A 25,788-nucleotide genomic window follows, 5' to 3' on the forward strand; every position below is an offset into this window, starting at 1 on the left:
CCCCACCCCATTAAAATATCTAGTGAAGATGATCATGACCACAGTGGTCAAGCAAGGTGACCTTCTTTACTGGATCCACCCAGTCTGAGAAAATTCCCTCTAGAAATTGTCACACACACACAATGCATAATGATAGGGTGCTCCATCTTGTTAAAATTAAAAATAAAAAATTCAGAATTCACAAAACTAAATAATTGTAAGAAAAATTTATATAACTAAGCTTTCAAAAGATGTTTTTGTAAGCTTGTAGCAGTAATATTTTTGCAGTTCTTAGCCCTTAAAATTGCACTAAGACTTTTGGGACATTCTGTATCAAGTAAGCCAGGCCTGAGATTTGAGGAATGAGGTGATTCAGGTCCTCAGTGCCCCCCTTGGCCATTGTCTGGCCCTATCCTTTTCAGCATCTCAGAAGCCACTGGAGTAATGTTTCTCCTCATCTTTGTTTCTCTTGTGCTCCTCTATGGGGTTCTTGCCCAAATCCTTTCGTGAAGAGAGAGGCAAAGTGAGTGAAATGAAGAAATAAACTGAGAAGACAGGGATTGAATTCAGTGAACATTTACTAAACAGCCCCTGGGTGAAGACTGGAGTGTGCTAGGTGGTGGGAGAAATATAGAATTTAGATGATGTGGACTTTGCCTTCATGAAAATTATAGTCTGGTAGAGGCTCATACACATACATCTAAGTTAAAAATTAGAATCTGATAGGTGTGTAAGAGACAAGATGAGCAAAGTCCAAGAGTGGGAGGTTATTACTAAAAAGGGGTGAAGGAGAAGAGAAATCAGGGTAGTCTATCTGGAAGAGGTGGTATATGAGCTGAAGTTTCAAGGCTGGGGAGGAATTCAAAAGGCAGAGAGGAGAACAGTCCAGGTGTGAGGGCTGCTTGAGTAAAGGTATGAAGACAAGATGTGTACAGGGAACAATCCGGTTTGGTTGGAACATCAGCATACTTTCATCAGCTGCTGCTGCTCAAGTGGCTAAAAGGATTGTATACGTAACCCTAGCCTTAAGATCATCCAGAGAATGAGGTTTTAATGCAAATATGACAGTCCCTGGAAAGGAGCTGCCCTATAGACATCATAATTACATCGTGCTTTTACAGTTTACTAGGGGCTTTAATGCACCTTATGCTCCCTACTCCTCCTGTCCAGCCTGTGAGGGAGGCAGTTCAGGTGGTATTATAGCCATTTAAAGATAAGGAAGCAGAGAAGTTGAGTGATTTTTTTCAAGGTTGCACAGCTAGTATGGAGTGGAGCTGGGGTTAGCACCTTGGCCTCTTTGATCCCTGTGATGGCAGGAGCAGAGGCACACAGAGAGACAAAACAGGACCCGCTTAAAGGGGAATAACTCATCTTCTGAGCACTGTACACAGCACAGGGGAGGCTGATTTCAGGAGCAGTTAGATGTGTCCCTCCCCCCACCCCTAAAGTCCATCCATCTGTGCAGCCCCCAAAGCCAGGATCTGGCCTCGTTCTGTTTTCCCCCACTGAACCTCCAACTCCCCCCTAATTCTAACTTCTTGTCTCTTTCCCTTTGGTACAGTGCGCTCTCCTCCAGGCCTTGCCAAGACACCCCTTTCTGCCCTGGGCCTGAAACCCCACAATCCAGCGGACATTCTGCTCCACCCCACAGGAGGTGAGTGGGGCTGAGTGCCAAGGGCTATGGTGTGTGGTGGGGAGCCTGGTGGTAGCTATGGACATAGACAGGATTGGGACAAACTAGGGTCTGAGCACCTGAGGTCAAGGTGGTTGGGTGTAGGTGGTCAGGGCTTCAGAAACCAACCTGACAATTTTTGGGATTCCCACCCAAAAGGGACTCTTTCCCTTCCAGGGGAGAGGGGGAGAGCATTTTCTCCTCTAATCAGACTTTGGTCTCACAGTTTGTCCTTAATTTTTTCCCATCACCCTCCAAAACTCTTTCCCACCACCTGGGGAGGGAGTCCAGCACCAGAGAGCCTTGGGGCCCTATACTCTGGCAAACAGATGTGCTATATAGGCTCTGTCCAGAAAGTCACTCCCCAAACTCTGTTTTCTGTTCCTAGAATTTGATGAGGCCATTTGTTTTTTCTTTTGGTCATAGGAAGAACGACCCAGCCGGATAGGGATGGGGGTGGTGTGGTGGTGGTAACTACATGCCTTTGGGACATGTATAGACTTACATAATAGGCATGCCCCTATGTACCCATGGCTATATCATGATGTTTTACCCCCAAAATTCAACAGCTGAATAGGGAAAGCCCTGTGCTAGCCTACAGTGACTTTGCTCAAATACCAAATCCAGGGGGCCACATTGGGGGTGTGTCAACTCAGAGCCCCCTTGGGAGGGTGGAGAGGGGTTGGCATCAGAGGAGGGATGCAGCCTTGTCCACGAGGGGACTGACTAGGGATGCCATGGAGGAGCCCTGATGTTGGTGGAGAACCCAGTTCCAACACAGTCCTAGTCTTCCTTTTCTGACTATTTTTTCTGGCTAATTCTCTCCTCTCTCACTGTTAACTTAAGATGCAGTTACTAACTATATTAATGTGTATCTCTCTTTCTTTTCTTCTCCTCTACCTGCTTCTCTCCCCCATCCTCTCTCCTTCTGTCTTCCTCCCTCAGAGGAAGATGAGGAGAAGGTGGTAACTGAGTTCTTTGAAGGTAAGAATGGGATTTCTGGGCGGTGAGTTTCTGGCTATGTGATACTGTGCAAGGGTTTCCGATCCCAGGCCTTCAGTCCCCGCTCACTGGACAACAGCTCTGTCTTCATGTCTTCAGATGGGGTTTCAAGTGGTTAGGACCTCAGTTCCCTTCCCCCACACCCGCAAGGCGCTGGGGCAGTGAGATTTTACACTGGCACAAGGCACTCTGGGCCAAGAAGTTCTGCCAAGTAGGCAGGCCAAGGCTCCAGTGACACCTTGGGTCCGGTCCCTGGCCCTGCTTGTGTGACACCATTGTTGTTCCCATAGGAGGCACAGACAAAAAGGCAAATGTCCACTCACCAGCCCCCACTGACATTCTCCCCAGTCTGCTGAGCGTGCGCTGCCTGCTCGGATCACTTTCCTGAGGCCCCCTGCCCCAGCTCCTGACCCTCCCTCACTTGGCTCAGGGAAGATAGGCCTGCAGTAGATACCCCCATGGGCCCAGGAAAAGCTAAGCATGAGACCCAGAGCAGAGGTGAATTCATCCAACATCCTCTAGGCCTATGACCTGGTTTCCTTGGGGCCCACTATTTGGTTCATTTCAGGTAATTTTTACAGATAGAAGAGAGAGACCTTTAGAGATCCCCTGGTCCAAGGGTTCTTAACCTGTTCTGTGTCATGGAACCCCTTGGCAGTCTGGTGAAGCCTATGGACCCCTTCTCAGAATAATACTTTTCAACCGATAAAATGAAATACATAGAATTGCAAAAGAAATCAATTTTATTGAAATACAGTTATTAAAATAGCAATGAGAACAAACAAGTTAACAGATCCAAGACTAGCTTAGCTTTATTTGATAGAATAGAACGCTGCACAGAGAATTCCTTTGGCTGGGTTCAGGAGCACAACTGGGGATTAGTGGAAGGAGCACTGGTCTTGGAGACCTGGGTTTGAATTCTGGATTTGTCCCTAACTAACCATGCACTTCTGGGTAAACCACGCACTCCCATTCCTCACACCTGATTTTTCTCATCTGCAAAATGAGAAGAACATTTGCATCAGCTGCTTCTGGAGCTTCCTGTGAGGAATCAATCAATCATTGAGGAGTTATTGAGTGACTACTATGTAAGAGGCACTGTGCTATGTGTGCAAAGGAATACAAAACCGTCTTTGCCCTTGAACAGCTTAAATTCTTGAAATGTTGGGGGAGACATCTCTCTCTCTCTTTCTCTTTCTGTCTCTCTGTCTGTCTCTGTCTCTCTATGTGTCTCTCTCTGTGTGTCTCTGTCTGTCTCTCTGCCTCTCTCTCTGTGTCTCTGTCTCTGTGTGTGTGTGTCCCTCTCTCACTGTCTCTGTCTCTCTGTGTGTCTCTGTCTCTCTCTGTGTGTGTCTCTCTCTGTCTCTCTGACTTCCTTCCTCTCTCCTTCCATCCCTTCTTCCCTCCTTTGTTTGTTTCTCTCTTTCCATCTACCACCCATCCATCTATCCATCTATCCATCCATACATTTTTCTATCTGTTTGTCCATCTATTTATCTATCATCTATGTATCTATTTATCTATCTGTGTTGGTGGGGATATGTGTACATACACACACACACAATTACACAAAGTAATTTAGGGGTGGGAGGATGGCACTAATCTGGGGACATCTTAAAAGCCCTCATGTATAAGGTGTCACTTGATCTGAGCCTTGAAGAACTAGGAATTTTAAGAAGCAATGATTAGGAGGGAGGGCACTCCAGGTGTGGGGAACAGCAAGTGCAAAAGCAGGGAGATGGGAGATAGGGTGTCGTGAATGAATAAAAGCTTTTGTGAGGTGGAAAGTGCTAGAGGAGTGTGAAGAATCATTATCATTATCATTATCATCATTACTATTAGTGGCAGAAGAGAGTGAAAGGTCAGATCTCCCGACTCCACTGTTCCTTCTGCCATAGTATGCTGTCTGCTACATGTCAGTCCGTCAGTCAATAAGCATTTGTTAAGCACCTACTCTGTGCTAGTTACTGGCCACCTATCAGGTGGTAGTGGTGTTTTTTTTTTTTAAGCTGAATGCCTGGTTTCTTTACTCCTGTTGCCTGATTTCCTCTTAGCTTACATTCTGCCTGGCTTCCTTTAGTTCCTGAACTCAAAGGACATTGAAGTCAGTGCCTCTGTTCTAGTATTTGCATGGCCTAGTTAAGAATGCTGAATATGGAGGTGAGTGCCTGAGTTCCGATCCTGGCTCTGCCACTTTCTATCTGGGTGACCTTGGGTAGATTGTTGAAACGCCCCGTGCCTCAGTTTCCTCATCAGGGTTGGTGTTGATAACCCTTTCAAGTCTAAATCATATGTTGCTGCGAATGGTCCCTCAGTCCCAGCCAGTTGAGGCTTTGACTGCAGGGGTGGGCTTGTTCTCTGCATCATCATATCATAGATTTTGGAGCCAAAAGAAAATGTAGCGTTCATTAAGCCAAACTCCCTTGTTTTTCAGATGAGAAACCTGAGGTACAGGGAATTAGAGAGACCAGGATCGCTAGGTATGAAGTGTCTGTGGGGAGATTTGAATGCAGGTCTTCCCGACTTCAGGCCCAGCATTCTGTTTTCTCTCTCATTGAAGGAAGTGGCCCCCACAGAAACACCACTTAAGCTAGGGGAATGCAAAGTGTTATAAGCCCCAGGCCTCTTCCCAATGTTAGAAAAGACCCTCATTCCTCCTCCTCCCTCCACCCCTCTGCCGGTGCCGGTGACAGAGCTCTCTGTCATGCTAACTCTCCCCCAAATGCCAGAGGTTGAAGGCTGGTTCCCAGCAAGGGCAGCTGAGAGGGGAGGGAATGGGAGGGGAGACTAAGCAGAGTTCTGGAACCAAAGTTCATGTGTTTGACATGCCAGCACACGCATTAGGCTCTCAGCCCTCCTCTGGGGCTGCTCCCAGGGCAGCTGCCTCCCTAGGCTAACCTCTACACGCCAAGTGGCTTCTCCAGCAAGAATGCCCCAGAGGACACTGGGGCTAGATTAGCCGGCAGCCTAGCATGCTTGGGCTCTCTAAGTAGTGGGTGGGGGAGAGGGGAGAGCTGGCTAAGGAGCGGAGCCATAGGTCAGGAGCTAGGAATTCATCGGGCCCTTTATCTCTCCCCCGTGACTTGGACACAGATGCTGACCTGGCAGAATCATTCAACAAACATTTATAGTTTCCCTTTAAATAAACTGCTTTGGGGAATTTTGAGTGGCCCATCCCACTCCCCTGCTACTACTGTGTGTTTGCAGGAAGGGGGGCTGTGCTGTAGGTTTGGGGTCTTTGCAGCTGAGAATGGTGTTGAACTTCCTGCCTTTGGGGGATTCTTTTCAGGTGGGTGAGAATGCTTGGGTGGGCTTTGCTGTGGAATGACTTTAAACCTTCCCAGTTTGCTTAATGTAAGATGCTTCATACTGCAAGGGACCTTTTGACCCTCTCCCAGGTGATCTATTATGGAAAGTGAAGCATAGAAAGGACTTTGGAGATCATTTCACCCAACCCCCTCATATTATAGCTGAAACACACTGAGGCCCAGAGCAGGGAAAGGACATCTTGCCCCGAATCACACAGATAGTGGCGGGACTGGGGCCAGAACCTAGGTCTCCTGACTGCCCTTCCTGTACTTTTCCTAATGCAGGATGATGCTCCACCCCCAACTAGTTCAGAGGTGTCAGACATGGAACTGGCAGGCCACAGGTGGCCTGCTGCACTTCTGAATGTGGCTAGAAACAGATTAAAATGTCATTGGGAAATATTTAACCAATTAAACAAAAATATACTAGAACATAGATGATGTTAATGTGCGGTTTCCTAAGTCAGTACATGCCCACCGAGATCCTTATTTTTAGTTTAGTAATTTTCATTTCTATTTGAGCTTGACATCACTGAGCTAGTGTTCTGACCTTTCTTTGGGCACAATACCCTGGAATTTCAGTGTAGAAATTGACCTGGTTTTCCTTTTGAGCACAATGCCTTTTACAGAGTAAATGTTGGATGAAAGAAATGATAAGGGTGGCAACATGTTACAATAGAAAGAGCATTGGTTCTGAGTTCAAATCCTGCCTCTGATGTGTGACTGGGGCAAGTTTGCACTTCGGTTTCTTCAGCTCTAAAATAAAGGGGTTGGATTCATGGCTCTGATGTTCCTTCCAACCCTAGATTTATGATCCTCCGAATGGAGTGAGCATAACATCCTGAAAAGAATACTAGTGACTTGAAACCAGAAGACCTGATTTCACTACTGACTCTGCTTCTTACAAACTCTGAGACCTTCAGTAAGACACTTTATCTCTCAGGGTCTCAGTTTTTATCATGTGTAAAATGAGAGGATTGTGTGGAGATGAGCTCTAAGGCCCCTTCCAGCTTAAACATTCTAGGAATTCTGTGAATGAAAGGGTATGCCTACAGGAAGGCATAAAGACAAGGCCTCTCTTATTTCCAAACCTGGGGTCCAGATTGTCAGCTCCTTGAGGGCAAGGTTTGTCTCTTGCCTCTTTTTGTAACCTTAGTGCTCAGCTCGGTACTTGGCACATAGTAGGCACTTAATAAATATTTATTGCTTGATTGTCTACTGAAGAACTTCATGATTTCCATCCTAGAAGAAAGATGAAGGAATTAAGGACAAAGATTTGTGAGAAAAGCTTAATGGAGTTGGAATTATTCAGCTAGGGGAAGGTGGTGTGGTGGTTGTAGTAGTGAGGGTAGTAGGGATGGGGGCTCTTATTTTCCACTGAGAACAGTGGAAAACAAAGAACAGAACACAAAGTATGGACTTTGGCTGTATCCATAGGAATATGTTTAGACATGAGGAAGAAGTTCCCAAGAGAGATGATATAACAGGTAGCCAGAAGATTAGAGGTCTTTAAGAAAGGATTAGATTCTTAACTGGGGATGATTTAAGTCTGGAAGTAGGGCAGTTTTATTTGATATTTCAAGGGCTACTTTCTGTCCTAGATTCATGAAGTTGTTTGCAAATATGCCCTCTGGAATTTTTGTTGATGAGATCTTTTATCTCATCAGGATAGAAATTCTAAAATTTGTGCTTTCAGTATCTGGAACTTAGTTTCTTTTGCATCTCCCATACCTAGGTCCACATTCTTGATCGGTCAATAAAAAGGTGAGTGACCTTGGGCAGATGAGAGTTGGAGTCCATGATCTCTTCCAACTGTAACATTTTGTGGTTCTGTGAGTCCATGAGGTCTTCCCTTCCCTCTTGCCTTCCAACACTCACTTCTCTCTGGGTGTGGACTCTCCTCGCCGGGCAGAGATTCTTCTCTGAGATGGAAAAGATACCTTAAATTGCTAACCCAAGCACTGACTGGTACCTAGAGCTAAAGAAGGGGAGGGCAGGTAGGGCCAGTGGTCATATGGTAGAGTCACCTCCTTGACTCCAGGATTTATCAGCCAGGCTGGGCTCTGGGGAGCCAGATCTGACACTTGGGTCTCGTCCATCTCCTTGGAATGTTGAGAATGAAGAACCCAACCCCATATAGAAGCCTACTTTCTAAACCTGCCCCACCCCCAACATCATACACTTCTCAGCCTGCTGCTTGGGGCTGGTCTCAAAAGGAATTTAAAAGTGAAAAATAACATTTGTAAGGAGTCATGGAATTTAGAACTGGAATGAAACTTTGAGATCGTCTAGCCTAACCCTTTAATTTTATAGAGAGGGAAGTTTGGGCCTAAAGGAGAAAAACAATTTGCCCATATAATAAGGAGCAGATTTGAGCTGAAAACTACTGACTCTGAATCTAAGACTCTGTCCATTACACCTTGGTAGATATCTGAGGAAAGTTGTAAAATCAGCTCTGGAGGGTTTCAAATGGTTTGGATATGGTCCTATACATAGGCAGAAGAGTAGGTGAAACAACTTGCCTGACTTATCTTTTTCTAGCCCTTCTCCTCTGATTATGGCTACAAGAACATGGGGCTTAGAAATAGAAATCAACTTAACTGAATATCTAGGCCAACTCCTTCATTTTACGTATGAGGTCCACAGAAATTAAGTTGTTTTGGCTAAAGTCACACAGGGAGTCAGTAACAGAGTTGGGGTTGAAATCTAAGTCTTTTGACCACAGATCTAGAGCTTGTTCTGTTCCTTAAATTAAGCTCACTCCTTGCAGCTACAGATGGAACTCCCTTGTCTTCCCTGTGCTTAAGCATTATGCCTATGATCTCTGTAATGATTAAATGAGGTAATATTTATAAAGGGCTAAGCACAGTGCTTGGCACATATTTGGTGCTTAATAAACAACTGTTCCCTCCCTTCCTCTCTCCCCTCTGTTTGTCTTTCTGGGACCTTCTCTCTTGACAGTAGCAATAACAATACCTTTCACTTGTATATCATTTCCCAGTTTATAAAGAACTTTCATAAATGTTTCATAAATAACACTGCTGGGTGAGGAGAAATGTCTCATTTGAAGAAGGGAAGGGTTGGCTTTATCTCCATTTTACAGGCAAGAAAAGTGAGTCTCAAAGAGGTTGAACAACTTGCTAGAGGTTATGCCACTAATACTTTCATCTGGTCTGGATAGATTTGTTAGTCTTGTGTGACTAGTGAGAAAATGAATACAGCCTCATTTATTAAGCTCTTATTATATGCCGAACACCGTGGTAAGGGCTGGGGAAATGAGTAGTAAAATGAAGCATTCTCTGTTCTCAGGGAGATTGTATTCCAATACAGGGAGACAGAACATATAGAGGGGTGAGCTGCAGGGCAGATGAGAAGGCTCAGTGGTCCCTAAGGTGCATTGAGATGGCAGATGGGCAATGTAGAGGGGGCTGGAACCCAGACTTCACTGATCTTTCCACTTCACATCTATGAATTAAGGGTGTAGGGATAGGAAGTGAGACACCGAGAGGGAAGAGCCTGAGTAAGCTTCAGCATGGAGGGGGCTGGGTAAATCATTTTATCATGATGTCTCAGAAGACCATGAAGTGCCTTCCTGGGTTGGGCTGGTCCTCTTAAGAACAATTAGTTCAACCTCTTGCTCCCCTCTCCAGCCCAGATTCAAGTATTTGATCGTAGGGTAGAATTTGGAACAGAGAAGAAGAAAGAGGATGATTAATGGGAAGCAAAGGGCAGAGCTGTGAGATTTATTGGTGTTGGGGCCAGAAGGGGAATAATTTCAAATCGGATTCAAGGTTCCATCAAAGTGACTGAAGCCAGTGAGCTGAATGAGGGACTCCAATGGGAGCTGAATAAGGGATTGCTGGCTCATAAGGAGGAACCCAAATGGTGGGAAGCAGACTCTTTGGGTTGGATGGAAATTGTCTCATTACATTTTAAGCTGCTTGAGGGTAGGGACTATCTTTTGCCTTTTTTTTTTAAATTTCCAACACTTACTAGAATGCCTGGCACTTAGTAGGCACTTAATGAGTATTGGAACACTTCCTTATCTGTAAAATGATCTAGAGAAGGAAATGGTAGACTTCTCCATTATCTTTGCCAAGAAAGCCCTACATGGGGTCAGATGTGACGGAAATGATTAAACAACAACATGAATGTTGATTGATTGTAGGGGAAGGCAGTAGCAATGAAAGCAGTGGGAAAATGGAAGGAGAGAGGAAAAAGAACAGGGAATTGAGGAGTTGGAGAAGAGGGAAAAGGAGATGGGATAGATAGGAGATAGGAGAGGGGAGTGGCAAAGATAAGTAGGGGGAGAGAAGAAAGGTGAGGAGCTTGAAGAGGAGGAGAAAAGGGGGAGGGCGCTCTTAGGGTGGGACTGGATTCTCATTGGAAGCAAACACCTCAGCTCTGCAGTCCTGGGCTGTGGCCTGCTCAGGCCAGTTGTGGGTTGGGTCTGCATTGGGGTTTTCTGAAGCTACAGCTGGAAGGGTCTCTCCTGTTCCTCCCCAGGGGTAAGAGGGTCTTGGCTTCTGAACCAGGCTGCTGTGTCCTTTGTAAACGCCTCAGGACTGTTTGTGGATGGAGAGCTGGTATCTGTATGGGTATTGAGGGGTGGGAGGATTGCAGTGGAAGAGGACGACATGGCACCGGTCTTGATGTCTCAGAGCAATGGGGAGGGCTCATCCCCGTGGACCTTGCTGCAGACTCTAGGGTAGTGCTTATGATCTTGGCCAGGTCATTTGGCTGCTTGATTTTCCCTGTTGGTAAAGAGGAGGGATCCATTTCACCTACCTTCAGAGGGAAATGTGCAGGGAACATTTGACAGACAGGAATAGGCACCTAACATTCCAGGTGTGTTGGTGAGAAAGAGCATGGAATTTGAAGTCAGAGGGCTCTGGTTCAAATCTCAGTCTTGCCACTTTGTACTTATGTGACCTTGTGCAAATCACTTATTTTCTCCGGGCCCCAGATTCCTTATCTGTTAAATGGAGGGGTTGGATTAGATGGCCTCTATTGTTTCTTCCAGCTTTAACATCTAGAATTCCATGCTCCTTTTCTCTCACTGTCTCGAATCAGCTCCACAAAGTAGGTTGTGTCTAAAAGAAGATCAATACTGATAAAAGATTGTCCTCTTTTCTATCATCCTCTGAATTTGCTTCTCTTGGAAACAGGTTTCTGGAGGAATGCTGAGTGTGTTAGGCAGAGTGGTGGGTGTGTCTCCTGCCTTTAAAGACCTCTAGGCTGGGTCTAGATTCCATAGTTCCCCTTTGGAGTCAGAGTACGCTGCAGGTGCACTCTGATGTTGTTTAGTAATTTTTCGGTAGTGTCCAACTCTTTGTGACCCTGTTTGGGGTTTTCTTGGCAAAGATACTGGAGTGGTATGCCATTTCCTTCTTCAGCTCATTTTACAGATGAAGAAACTGAGCCAAACAGGGTTAAGTGACTTGCCATTTCCTTCTCCAGTTCATTTTACAGATGAGGAAACTGAGGCAAACAGGGTTAAGTAACTTGCCCAGAGTCACATAGGTAGCAAGCGTCCTGAGGCCAGATTTGAATTCGGGAACATGAGAGTTCCTGACTCCAGGCCTGGCACTCTTATCCATTGTGGCATCTAGCTGACCTCTAGGATGCATCTAGATTCTATAACTTCCCTTTGGAGCCAGAATACATTGCAGGTGACCCAAGGAAAAACTGTCCATAGTGGTACACATGAATCTTCGAGAGCAAGGGACTTGTCCTCCTTTTTCCTTTGTAGCTCCATAGTCTGACAGTGTCTGGCACCCCGTAGGCACTTAATATATGCTTCTTGTTGAATTAGATGTCCAGAACTGTTCAAACCCTGATCTGTCCTAAGTTCCCATCACCAAAAAGACTGCAAAGGATAATGAGTAGGGACAGGAAGAAGAGGAAAAGGGATATGGTAAACATCTGTTCTTATTTCTAACCTGGTTAGTGACAAGTGCATGTTGAGAATTTTAGAGGGCTCACCTGGGATATCCCTTGTGGCTCCATGTAGAGCCCCTCAGTTACAGTGGAGTCTATCTCCCTGGTCTCTCTTGTATATTTCCCCTTCTATACCTCTTGTACCCACCATAGTGGTATCAAGGACTCATTACCACCCACCTGGACTGTTGCAATAACTTCCTAAGAAGTCTTCCCAATTCCACTTCCTCCCTTTACAAATCATTCTCTCTTCCACTGCTAGATTGAGCTTCCTTATTCATAGATCTAGACTCAATAATCCTCTGCTCAAAAATCTTCCATGGCGCCATATTGTTCCATGAGTAAGGCTCAAATTTCCTTGCTGGGCATTTAAAGCTTTTATAATCTGGGACTACCTTACCTTTGCACCCTACATTTCTATATTATTACTTTTTTCTCCATATTCTTATCTTCTAGTAAGTGAATTGGTTTCTCTTCCTTAAACATGCCCCATACTTTCCCCAGTTGTGACCTTTTGCTCTCACAGTTCCTGTGGCTGGAACATCTCTTCTTTCCTTTTGCGTGTTAAATTCCCACTCAGCCTTTAAAGTCTCTCAAATCTGTACTGAACTTTTCCCATCCTGGAGCCTCATGCAACAATTTACAATATGATTGTTTTTCTCTTAGCCTAACTATTTATTAAACAGAAAGCAAAGCAAGAATAGTTATGACGTTGTACCTGTAAACCTGGGGTACACTTTCTTACCAATACATGCCATGTCTTTGGGAAAGAACAGGCACAAACTTTAAGTACTATGGTAGTGAGGCGTATGTATAGGGAATATATGTGCGCAAGGGCCACCCATAACTCTGGAAGCCCAGGCCTTGGTGCCCTTTCTTTTTTCTTTTTCTTTTTTTATTTTTTGCAGGGGGGAAGGCAGGGCACTCAGAGTTAAGTGACTTCCCCAAGGTCACACAGCTAGTAAGTGTGTCAAGTGTCTGAGGTCAAATCTGAACTCAGGTCCTCTGACTCCAGGGCCAGTGCTCTACTCACTGTGCCACCTAGCTGCTCCTTGGTGCCCTTTCTTTTTCTCATGAACAGTTCACAGGAAAGTTTGTTAATGGGCATGGCCTAATGCACCTGGCATGTATTATTGTGTATAGTTGAATGTGTATCTGTTCCATCCATCTACTAGACCATAAGACCCAGAAGGCTGGGATTGGGTTTTACCTAAATTTTATACCTTCCTCGGTGACCAGTTCAGTGCCCTACACTTAGCAAGCACTTAATTAAATGGTTATTAAATTGAATTTCTTGAAGACATTCAGTTCAGTAGAAATCTGCTAAATGGGAAGAATCTAGTAGTTCTCTGGGAGCTTCCTAGGTTTCTTAACTTCAGGGGGAAGGGTATGGGGCAGGCCAATGATCTAAGCTAAGCTTAATCCGTGTGCCTGTTTACACTTTGAGGTTTTGTAAAGATCTATTTCAAATTCTCTCTCCGCATTTGCTTATATCCACCAGAGGTAAAGAGGAGACAAGCTAGGCTAAGCATTTTTTTTTTAAACTCCAGAGCCCTGTCTAATCTTCTCTGTCACCTATTCAGCTTAATAGTATTCCTTTGTCTTCTGCAGAGCCTAGGAGTTATGTCGAATCTGTGGCTCGAACAGCTGTGGCTGGACCCCGAACCCAGGACATTGAGCCCAAGAGCCCAACTCTCTTAACTACACAGACTTATGGTTCTGAGACACCGCTGAGGAATGGAACTCTGGGCAACTCTTTTGCCCCGCCCAGTCCCATCTCAACCAGCAGTCCCCTCCTTGGCACTGACAGGTATGGGGCCATGGGGTGGAGGATTGCAGTGGAACGGATGGGGGTACAGAGAGAAGAGGGTAGATGGGGCTGTTATTAATACTTTAGCTGGTAGATTTGTTGTGAGAGTCCTGGGCTGGGGACCAGAGGGTCTTCACTGTGTTTAGAGGGGACAGATAATTGCAGTCATGTCTGATTCACTGTACCTTCTGTGTCAATCAATCAATAAGCATTTATTGAGCACCTATGATGGGCCTGAGTTATACCAGACACTGTAGGGAATACACAGTAGTACAAGGTACAGCCCTTGCCTTTACTGGTGTTCAAAGGAGGGAAAGAGAAATAATTGTGGGTTTGAGTGGCCCCCTTCATGGGGGAGAGTACTTCAGCTAGGGGCTGAAGAATGAGTGAGGTTTGGGTAAATAGAGGTGAGAAATGGGCATTCCAGGGAAGGGAGTGAGTGAAAGTATCCCAACCTGGCTGGGTCCCAGGCTTTAGGAAGATGAGTAGCCAGTGATAAGGCTGGTCTGAAGGAGGTTGGGGCCAGATTGTAGAGGGCATGTTTGGATCCTATAATTTTCATGTGCTAACGAGAGAGAGAGAGAGAGAGAGAGAGAGAGAGAGAGAGAGAGAGAGAGAGAGAGAATCTTTCAGTTTTAATCTCTGCTATGTTGTGATTGCATTATATAAAATTTATATTATAGCTATATGTGTATTTACTTTATCTCTACTACTAGATTATAAACTCCCCGAGGGCAGGGGCTATGTTTTGGTCCATCTTTGTATTCCCATGGCCTCTACCAGTGCTTTGTGCATTTTTTGGGGGCGGGGTAGACAGGGAACTAGACCCAAGATTTCATTAATATGAGGAATTCCCTCTTTACCAAAGCAGATTAGCACTTGCTTTGCAATTTATAGTTCCAGGGAATTGCTTAGGGGACTGGGGGGCTAATAAGTAGCTTATATTTAGTATTGAGTTTTAAGATTTGCTGAGGGTTAGCACTGGAGAAAGTTAAGTGACTAGCCCAAGGTCATGAAGCCTGTCCATACTGAAAATAGACCTTAAACTCAGACCTTTCTGATTCCAAGACCAGCATTCTCTCTGCTGACTTGAAGTGGTATGGAATGAAAAAGGGTCAGATGAATGGGTCTCTGTGACCTGGGGCAAGTCGTTAATCCCTCCTGTGTCCTGGGCAGTTTTCTAAGACTATTCGATAGCTAAAACCTTTAGTAAACACTTACTATGTCCCAGACACTGTGTTAAGCTCAGAGAAAGTGGTGATATGCATTGGTAGAGGGTTTCCTCATTTGGGAGGTGTCTCCCAATACTAATGAAGTCACCATCCCCATCCCCATCCTAGATGAATAACATAAATAATAAAGCACCGAATAGCCTTTTGTGTATCTAGAGAAGGTTGAGAAATTGTATCCCTTGTGTGTTATTTTGCAGTGGAGGTTTGGTGACTTTACAGTAACACATATGAATTGACTTTTTCTTTTCCCTTTTTTGGTCTTGACCTGGAATTTCATCAATGTGGGGAATCCCAGTTGTGAAACCTCCCTCCCACGAGTACAGGTCATCAATTTCTCTGCAATTTATTCAGAGAGTGGCCTGGGGGACTGAGAAGTTATGTCCGGGGTCCTCAAGCATACAGCTAGTATTAAGAGATCCAAGACTTGAACCCAGGTCTTTCTGGATGCCTAGGTCAGCCCTCTGTCCACTAAGCCATGTCTCCTCTCCTGATCTGACTTAATATAACTATAGAGGGTAGATTTTTTGGGCATTAAAAATTCATACATTTATGAAAAGTTGTACTATAGAAGCTATCACCCATTGTTCCCCACTGTACACCTACTTCTCCCATTTGCCTTCTACATGGCTGACTCCTTTTACCTTCCCCTAGTCTGGGTTACATCCCTTCTATTGTGCTGTGGTTAGACAATATTTCATGCAGGAAGAGAGACTTAATCGTTAATCAAAGATTCAGAGCTGGAAGGGACCTTCGAGGACATCTAGTTCAACCCCCTAATTTTACAGAAGGGGTAACCCAGTGGTTAATGACTTGCCCAAGGTCATACAGATAGGAAATAGTAGAGTTGGGATCTGAACCCAGGACCTCTGATTCCAGACCCTGTAGCTTTCCTACTACACCAAACTGCCTCAGTTAGATCTGGGCACTGGAGGAAGGGTAGGCTTTGGATTGTTAGAAAGAAAGTGGGGGAGAAGGCATTCCCCCATGGGCAATAGGTTCAATAGGGTTAAGAATGCATTAAGTATGAGTGTGGTTGACTTGGAGTGTGGGATATGATAAGATGGGGAAGGAAGGTTGGGGACACACTGTGAAGGGCCTTTTTATACTAGGCTGAGAAGTCTGTACAAGGTTAATTCCTGGCTGGGATCCTGTATAAATGAATAATTCTGTCACTGAATCACTAATGCTCTTGAACTCCCTCCCACACCTACCCTACTCCACCCCTCAAACCTCTAGGGGCTCCATTCTGAATCTGGGACAAGGGCTCCAGCCACCTCCTTCTCTGTGTTTTCCTCTGGCCAAAGGGAAATTCCTTGGGTGAGGGGTAGGGGGTAGGGGGGGCAGGGATCACTTCAGAGCATGGGAGTTGTAGCACTTCCTTCCTGAAGAGTGTCCTCCAGGCCAGGCCAGGCCAGCCCAGCCCAGCCCAGCCCAGCCCTCACTGTCTTTGGCTCTTTCTCCTTTCTGGTAGCTCTTTCTCAGATGGGTAGGGCTAGGGGAGAGACAGACAGAGTCAGTAAGAACAGACCTCTTTGGGCCCCATCCAGGGTGATCAGATGCAATTAGTCTGAGGATTCGAGGAACTCTGGAAACACCAGCCTTGGGCAGACCTTTCAGAGGTTACAGAATCACAGAATCTCAGAGATGGAAGGGATTTCAGAGGTCATCTAATTCAAACTGTACCCAGCTCAACCACACCCTTGGCAAGTGTTCATCCATCCTTGCTTTGAAGATTTTCAGTGACAGGTGTCTGCCTCCCATCCTTTTGAGGCAAGCTTTCTACTTTTGGACAACTCTCCCTGTTAGGTGAGATTACATAGTGGGCTCCTTATTACATTGTGTTACATTACATTTATAGAATGTAAACTCCTTGAGGGTAGCGATGGTTCCATTTTTTCTTTGTATCACCAGTTCCTCAAACTTAATGCTAGTTAGTCAATCCAGTAGGAAGTTATTCCTTATATCAAGGTGAAACCTGCCTCTTGCAAACTCCCCCTCCTCATCCTCTCCCTGCTGTTGCTCCTGAGTCAGTCTTACACAACCCAGGAAAACAAGTATCCTCCCTCTCCTACATAACAACCTTTCACATGCTTGATAGCAGCTCTCTCTCCCCTCCAAAGCCCAGCTCAAGCCCCATGTCCTGCTGAAAGTCTTCTCCACTGCCCGCAGCCCCACAGAGATCTTTTCCTCCTCTGAACTTCTAGCCCTGATTGACTATACCCTCCACTTTATCCTGTAAACTCTGTAGGTCTCCATGTGCAAGTACTAGCCAGATCAGGAGTTCCTTGAGGGAAAGGTTTGGGTTCCATCTCTGTCTCTTTCAGACCACCAGCTTCTTAAGGGGAGAGCTTGGGTCTATTCTTCTTCCATTGCATAGACCTCAGAATTCCAAGCAGCCTGGTCCCTCCCATTCCCAGCAAAGCATCCTAGGCAGAGATGAGTGTTTCCCACTGCATCAAAGTCCTCCAGGAATTGGCTTTAATAGCTCTTTCGTTATTGGCTAGCTGACTAATCACCGTTGGTAGGGAAGTTCTGCATTGTAACTCACGTAAATTCTTCCTACTCTAGTGAACTGAAGAGCTTGTCACTATTCTTTATATACTAACCATCCAGGGACCAAACGAGGGCTGTCTTTTTAAGGACTCTACTCAGTCTTATCTCCTTCTGACTAATGCATCCCAGCTATTTTTCTCACTTTTTCTTAAGATCATAGGTTTGGAGTTGAGACCATCAAGTCCTTTCCTCCTGTTTTCACCTTCCCAAGAAAGTGTCTCCATCCGACCCCCATTCCTCATATTCCAGTGCTTTCAGGGCAGTAGCATCCTGAGTCAGAACTCCGAACTTTAGACCAAGCTAGAAGCATATAATGGGTTGGAGAAAGCATAGGATTTAGGGTCAGAAACCATTGATTGGTCATGTGACTTCAGGCAAGTCCAAAGTCTCTCTTCATCTGTAAAAGAAAAACATTAAACTAGATAGATGATCTCCAAGGTCCCTTCCAGCTCAAACATTTTATGATTCTGGGTCTGACCAGGCAGGTTGCCCTGGGCTAAGTGGGATAAATCGTTCAGAGCTCTCTTCTTACCCTCACTCACTTGCTCCTGCCTTGATGAAATATCTCAACCTGGCTGAGAATCCTTGGCTTCTGGCATGGACCAGCTTGACCTCTGGATGAAGCTGAAAGCCATGTGTAATGAATAAAGTCATGCCTCGGGGAATCCGCCCTGGCCAAACATTGCCTGTGGTGGGAGCCAGAGATGAGGGCCTCCTCCTGGCTTGAAATTATGTGTCCTGTAACTTCCTGCCTATGGCATGCCTCTCTTATGTAATGACTTCCCCTCCCATAGGTAGCTCCCAACACTTTCCTTAACCTCACATGGTACACATCCCATTTATAGCCCGTTTCTTCAGGCTTTAGTACCCCAATGGTTGCTGCTTTAAAAAAAACTTTAGATGATTGTACATGATTTGAATGGGAGTGACAGGTGCTAGTATTTAAGGGTAATCGATAAGAACTTAGGGAGAGAATCCTCTTGGGGAGAGGGATAACCCAAGTCACAATCTAAGCATATAGCCAGAATGCCATGCTAGGTTGAACCAGCTTTCACTGGCTACTAAATCCAAAGATCTAGGGAGAAAGCTCAGGGAAGGGCCACTAATACAGGTTCAAAGCACAAAAGTCAACACAGAGGGAGAAAGAGCTTGGGTGGATATAATATGCGTTAAAGTTTGCAAAGCATTTCGCATAAAACATCCTCTTATTTGATTCTTACAGCAACCCATTTTACAGATCAGGAAATTCAGTTGAGAGAAAATGGGATGGTTGGAAAAACCAAGAACCAAGATTCATTTCAACTTGAAATCCCCTGATCCTCTAATTCTGTGGTGTTCAGTGAAATAATAAATATTGGTCTGATTTCTGGAACCACAATCAAATTACTAACTGCCATTGCTCCTGGAAAGGGTATGGCCAGTCTTCTCTCCTAGGCTCCAGTTATCATCCCGATATCCATCCCTGGTCACCACTCCCAAATCTGTATTCTTTCCTCTATTTGAATATAAGCTCCTCAAAGACCAGGATTGGTTCAATTTGTGTGTGTGTGTGTGTGTCTAGTACTTAGCTTACAAGTGCTTGATAAATGCTTTTTCATTCATTCATTCATTCATTCACAACAGATTCTGGTTTCTACCTTTGGATATAATGGAATGTGTCAGGACCCATGTATCTCTTTCTTATTGGGGGGATCATAGTCATGGTCCAGCTTCTCCAGATGTGAAATGAAGTTGATAACATAGGCATGGCATGCTATGCCATGACAGCTTTCTTTCACATAGTTTCACTTTCTAAGGTGACATTAGCATGATAACTATGCATTATCCTCACTCTATTCCATCAGTTACTGCCATTGATTTGGACCATTACCAACTCCTCTCTTCTCTCACCTCATAGCAACATGATTTTTTTCCTTATCGTCCAAAGTACTTGTTATAGACAAAAAGTTATGGTACTTGGTCTTGACCCTAGTCTGTGACATAGAAGTTTGGCTATGCTAGGCTATGTTAGGTTCAGTGAAGACCTTTCTCCCTAGATGTGACTCCCAGTGAAGACCCCCTTATCTATGACATGACCCATCTGTTATTCTCCAGTTCTTCTGAACTAAGAAAAGGGTTTAAATTCCATTGCCAGATAGAGGTTAATAGCATCTGACTAGGACTCAGCTGACTCAGAGCAAATTCTCTTTCCAGGTAACTAGATGCATGACCTTGGGCCAAATTTTTCATTACTCTGAGCCCCAAATTTCTTCTAGGGAAATGAGATGATTTCCAAGGCCCTTTCCAGTGCTAACAGGACATACCTATGTTATCAACTTCATCACCCGGAGAAGCTGGAACATGACCATGGTCTTTCTAGTGGGAAAGGGGTGCAGGGATCTGACCTATTCCATGCTATCCAAAGGTAGAAACCAGAATCAGTTTCACTTGGTTGGAAGACACTTCTCAGTCTTGGCCAATAGGTAGCGACTGGGGACTGAAGCTGAGTGTCTTACACAGCAAGGCATATAAACTTATTCATAGTAAACTCATTACATATGATTGACTGTTATACTTTATTCTTTCTTTTCTCTTTAGCACATCTGTGGGGAGTTTCCCATCAGCAGAAAGCAGCGGCCTAGGCCCCAGGACACCCACCCAACCTGTGTCAGATGCTAGCTTCCACTCTGGCAGCCTAGGGCAACCTTCTTCTTCTGCCCAGAGTAGTTACCAGAACACCTCCCCGACCCTACCAGCTGTCACAAGTGGTCACCGGAGCCCTGACTACTTTTCTCCAGACAGCCGCCCTCAGTCTCAGTTCACCGTGGCTGGTGTCCATACTCTGCCTGGGAGCCCTCAGACTCTCCACCGGACGGTGGGGACCAACACTCCTCCTAGCCCAGGCTTTGGTCGGCGAGCAGTGAATCCTGGCATGGCGACCTCTTCACTTGGTAGTCCTGGTCTGAGCCGCCGCCAGGTCTCAGGTCCCCTTGGTAATACAGTGGCTGGCCTCCATGGCAATGCCATCACCAGCCCCCAGAGCAGTGTGGCTGCCTCCCCAGGAAGTCCCAGCCTGGGCCGGCACTCCACTGGCACTGTCCACAGCAATTCAGTCACCACTCCAGGAAGTCCCAGCCTGAGCCGCCATGTGGCAGGCCTAGGAGGGGCTGGGCCAGTGGTCCCAGGCAGCCCTAGCATGGACAGGCATGCAGCCTATGGTGGTTATTCCACCCCCGAGGACAGGAGGCCTACTCTGTCTCGGCAAAGCAGTGCTTCAGGCTACCAAGCTCCCTCCACACCTTCCTTTCCAGTCTCTCCAGCCTACTATCCTGGTATGAGCAGCCCAACGTCCTCCTCCCCTGATTCTGCAGCTTTCCGGCAAGGGAGCCCTACACCTGCTTTGCCTGAGAAGCGGAGAATGTCCGCGGGAGATCGGGCAGGCAGCCTCCCCAATTATGCCACCGTCAATGGAAAAGTGTCCTCATCCCCTGTGTCCAGCGGCATGTCCAGTCCCAGTGGTGGCAGCATGGTCTCCTTCTCTCACACCCTTCCTGACTTTTCCAAGCTCTCCATGCCAGGTGGGTACCCTTAACCCTGAGCTCAGACACCCTAAGTGTATCTGCTCTGTCCTTCACCTCTGAATTTCTGCTTCCAAACTGTCATAGTTTGAAAGTGACCAGAACTAGCCATCTAGAGACCTATATTCAAGTCTTGACTTTGGCTCTGACTTTCTATGTGAGCTTGAGAAAGTTACCTAACTTTTCTAGGCCTTGGTATCATAATCTGTACAACGAAGAGAATATTACCTTTCTTCCTTACCTCATAGAATTGTTGAGCTACTGGACGTGGGAAGGATTTTGAAACTAGAAGTACTATTTTAAGTATGAGGTATTATTATGACAACCATAATATTTTGATTGTTGAGATTTAATGCTTTTTGCAAGTAATAGCCTCCATCCTCCTAAGAAGATGCCTTCTAAACTCAGTAATCCAGACCTGTGTAGGTCTAGAACCCAATAGCCACCCTTAGAACCCACTGTATGGATACCTGGACCTAGGCCTTCCAGTCCCTGCCTTTCCCTCCTATCTGGGCTGAATCACCAGCAGTCACTCTAACGGCTCTGTTGTTCATTGCCCTCCCAGGAATGACATTTGGTTCCCAGTCCTTCTCTCTCCTTAGGGGTATGTGAAGTTTCTGGGGGTCAGTACACTTCCTGTTTCCCACTGTCTTCCCTGCTTAAAATAGCCATTGGAGTCAACACAGGAAGGCAGATGCAGTTGTGGTCTCTCCTGGCAGCTCATTAGATAGAAGCCACAGCAGTGGGTGTTTGGGGGCTTCAAAGCAGTGAGAAGGGTGGCTTAGAACATTTCCAGACGCTCCTGGTCTTCTGATACTCTGAATCCCAGGGGTCTTTTTCAGTGACTAGCTGTCAGGGAAGGAAAATGGACATTTCCCCATCTCCCTTTGAAAAGTAGGTCAAAAATACAGATCTGAGGAGCCTATTTCTGCTCTCTCAGAACAAGAGGCTTGAATTATAGCAGGAACCGAGATTGGTTGGCCTTCCAGGATGAAGGCTCATGATGTGAACCATCTTGAACCCTGACAGCCTAACAGGATTCCAAGCATGGGTGTCTTCTGATACTGTGACCTCTCTCTGAAAGATGGTAGAAGTGGAAAGATATCTTCCTTAGTCTGGTGGGTTCCCAAGAACCCTGAGATCAGGGTATGCAAGGGGGAAGAATGATTTAGTAATGATAGTAACAACAGTTAGCATTTATGTAATGCCTTAAAGTTTACAAACAACCCTGGCAGGCAAGTGTTACTATTATCCCCATTTTCAGGATCACACAGGCTAGCAAGTGTCAGAGACCAGATTTGAATTCATTTCTAAGTCCAGGTTCAGCACTCTGTTCACTGTATCTCCTAGTTGCCCCTTATGTAATTACATATACATATACATCTATACACATACAATATACACATGCATCTATCCGTGTGTGTGTGTGTGTGTGTGTGTGTATGCAATGAGAAGGGAGCAAACAGGTATATGTGTATATACACATGTATCTATATCTATTTGTAATATTTACAGAGGTGATTGTTAAGGAATGGTCACTGGAATCTCTCTTTAAAGAAGTAAATGCCTTTCACAGGCATATGTATATGCCTATGTATATGTATGTATGGGAGGAGTAGGGAGAAAGTGGGCATATATATATATACACACATATATAATATTTCAAGTAATATATCCCAATACATATACCTATATGCCTACCTGCTCCCCAGTCTTTCTCTCTACACACACACACACACACACACATTTTAATATAGGTCTCTTGGAGGAAGTTGGGTTTGAAGTTTGATCTCAATAATATATATATATATATATATATAACATATGTCTACACCCATATACAGATATACACATATATATCTGTATATGTGTATGTATATAGATATGGATGTATATACACACATATAAACCTTATATAACCTCAACAGAAGGTTAGAGTTGGTTGGAAGGGACCTTGGAGGTCCCTGGTATAGTTGAACAAATGTTGGATTGGGAATTGGGAGACCTGAATTCTAGTTCTCCCTCTCTCTTACTGCTCATGTGACCAGGTGAAAATCCCTTCCTATCTCTGGCTCTCACTTTCTTTTGTCTTAAAAATAAAGGAATTGGCCTAGATGAGTGCTAATGTCCCTTTTAGCTCTGACTTTCCAAGAAAAATTATATGATGGACACATAGGGCACCTCTGGATAGCTGCCTGGGGGTGTGACACATGATACAACATGCCCCATTCCCAGTTGATTTCCTCCAAATGCCAACTTAGTCACTCATTCATTTGCCCAGGTCCAATAGTGATCTTTGTTCTTAAGGTGATATGCCATAATGATTTCCATTCATTGGGCCTCTGGCAGGGTGTCCTTGGGTTGGGGAAGGAGGAAGGAGCAGGTAGGTAGATAAAGCATTTTGGGGAGGCTTTGTGGTTTTTGGTCTCATTTTTAAGGCTATGTGAATTGGTCATGATGAGAAAGATTGGAAAAATAATGACATTTGATGAATGAGGGAGGGGAGCTGGGTTGATTTATTTGGAAGAAGAAAAATCTGAGGAAAGGGTTCAGGAATGACCTTTAAACTTAACAGAGGTCAGAGTGATAAAGCTGCTTTGAAGAGAATTTAGTTTTCAAGGAAGAATTTTGAGAGAAGGGTGTGTAACTTCTGAGGAGGGCTTTTCAAATAGGAAAGAATTTTATGTATCAGAGGTGGTTTAGGCAGAACTCCTGCTCAGAGGCAGGGGGATGGATTAAATGGCCTCATAGAAGGGCCATCCAGTGCCATGACGATGGCATTTAATGCTCAACACTCCTTTTCTCTCTTTCCTTTCTACAGACAACAGTCCCGAGATCCGGGCTAATGTTAAGTTTGTCCAGGACACATCCAAATATTGGTACAAACCTGAGATCTCCAGGGAGCAGGGTGAGTCCAGGTGAAATGGACCATGGAGGAGGACGTTCCATGTAAACTTTCTATCCATAGAGATGATTGTTTCAGAACCTTCTCCTGCACCTCTTCCTAAAGAAGCAAGACAGACACATGGCCATAGATCCTTAAAATCATCATGGGCCTCAGGGAGGAAGCTGAGTTTGAAGTTTGACCTTGATAGGAACTCATTGACAGTGGTGCTAAGACACTGGAACAGGTGGCTAGAGGATCTCCTCCTGTGACTCAGCCAATGAGCATTCATTAAGTGCTCAACATGTGCCAGGCACTGTGTTAAGCCCTCAGGATAGAAACAAAAAGAAGAAACAGTCCTTGCCTTCAAGAAGCTTACGTTCTAATGGGAGGGGCATGTCAGTGAGTAACTACATAAAAGGCACATGTGTTTGTCCTTTGTTCTCAAAGAGGACCATGGCGTCAGGGAAATGATGACATGACTGCAGTTGACTGATTTGAGTGAGGCAGGGCTGTGCAAGGTCACCAGCCTCACTTTCTCCTCCAGAGCCATCTGGGTCTAGTGGCCTGATATTTACCAGGATGACTGGAGATGGCCCAGGATGCATTAGGAGACCCTGGCCCTTCCAGACTAAGGTCTTTTCAGGTTCTCATTTTGAGTGAGGTAATGCCCATTCGGGGAATAGGCCTCTTTAAGAAGTTAATCAAGAGATGGCCCCTTTAATAAAAAACTCAGAAAAACTCCCAAATCCTTCAAACTGGGAGTGGAAGACTGTCAGGGTTCCAGCCCAAAAGAGAACAGTTACTATTTAGTATTTAGTCACTTTGTGCTAGGAGGGTAGGGACTTACTGTCCAATCTATGAGCTCCAGAGTGAGCTGGGTTTAAGGCTTGGTTTTTGAGAAAGAAATCTAGCTAGTAAATTCGAAGTTAAGGAGGCAGCCTTCTGCCATAGAAATGTACCTTCCTTTGAGCAAAGCACCCTCAGGTGAGGAGAGTAGAGGAGAGCAGAGGAGAAGAGAGGAGAGGAGGCAGGAGGAGAGGGGAGGGGAGGGGAGAAAAGAGGAAAGGAGAGGAGAGGGGGGTGAGAGGCTACTCACAGGTTGTGTTTGTCCTTCATTGTTGAAGAGGACCATATAAAAGGCACATACAGAGAAGATGGAAGGTAGCTTTAGGAGGAAAGGAAGTACTAATTGAGCTGTTTGAAAGGAAGCCAGGGATCCCTATTACCTCCTGGACCAAAAGCAAAATCTTCTGTTTGGCCTATAAAGTCCGCCATAATTTAGCCTTTTCCTGCCTTTCCAGTCTTCTTACACCTCAACTCCCAGTACTCTTCCATCCAGTGACACTGGTCTTCTTGCTGTTTGTACCTCGAACATGACCCCCCCCCATCTCCTGACTCTAAGCATTTTCATTGGCTGTTATCATGCATGGAACTCTTTCCCTCCTTATCTCTGCCTGCTGGCTTCCCTCAAGTCTCACTTAAGATCCCACCTGCTGGAAGAAGCCTTTCCCGATTTTCCTAACGCTCTTGCCTTCTTGTTGTCTGTTATCTCCAATTTATCTTGTCTATGTCTTGTTTGTACGCAGCTGTTTGTATGTTGTCTCCTCCTTTGGACTGTGAGCTCCTTGAGGGCAGGGATTGTCTTTTGCCTTTCTTCATATCCTTACACTTAGCACATAGTAGGAGCTTTGTAAATGCTAGTTGACTGGCTGACCAATGGAATCTTAGAGGTAGAAATGAGAAGGCAGAGTATTCTAGGCACAGGAAAGAGCCAGTAAAAAGAGAGGAACACAGGAGATGGAGAATTGTGTGCAGGTGATAGTAAGTAAACCAGCACAGGGGAACTGC

The 25,788-nt window shown here is 45.3% G+C and overlaps 1 protein-coding gene across 11 annotated transcripts in view; it reads left to right on the forward strand.

The window, feature by feature from the left end:
• TNS1 (tensin 1) overlaps positions 1-25,788 on the forward strand; it is a 251,546-nt gene that overhangs the window by 211,550 nt on the left and 14,208 nt on the right. For 8 of the 11 annotated variants that reach the window (XM_036754950.1, XM_036754951.1, XM_036754953.1 and 5 more), the window contains 5 exons: positions 1,541-1,633; positions 2,597-2,635; positions 13,513-13,711; positions 20,074-21,053; positions 23,875-23,961. In XM_036754950.1, the coding sequence (XP_036610845.1) occupies positions 1,541-1,633; positions 2,597-2,635; positions 13,513-13,711; positions 20,074-21,053; positions 23,875-23,961 (1,398 nt within the window). The remainder of the gene's footprint in view (positions 1-1,540; positions 1,634-2,596; positions 2,636-13,512; positions 13,712-20,073; positions 21,054-23,874; positions 23,962-25,788) is intronic. The other 3 variants (XM_036754952.1, XM_036754961.1, XM_036754956.1) reach the window with 1 other exon arrangement.

The sequence above is a fragment of the Trichosurus vulpecula genome, chromosome 4 (genome assembly GCF_011100635.1).
Source record: "Trichosurus vulpecula isolate mTriVul1 chromosome 4, mTriVul1.pri, whole genome shotgun sequence".
Classification (NCBI taxonomy): Eukaryota; Metazoa; Chordata; class Mammalia; order Diprotodontia; family Phalangeridae; genus Trichosurus; species Trichosurus vulpecula.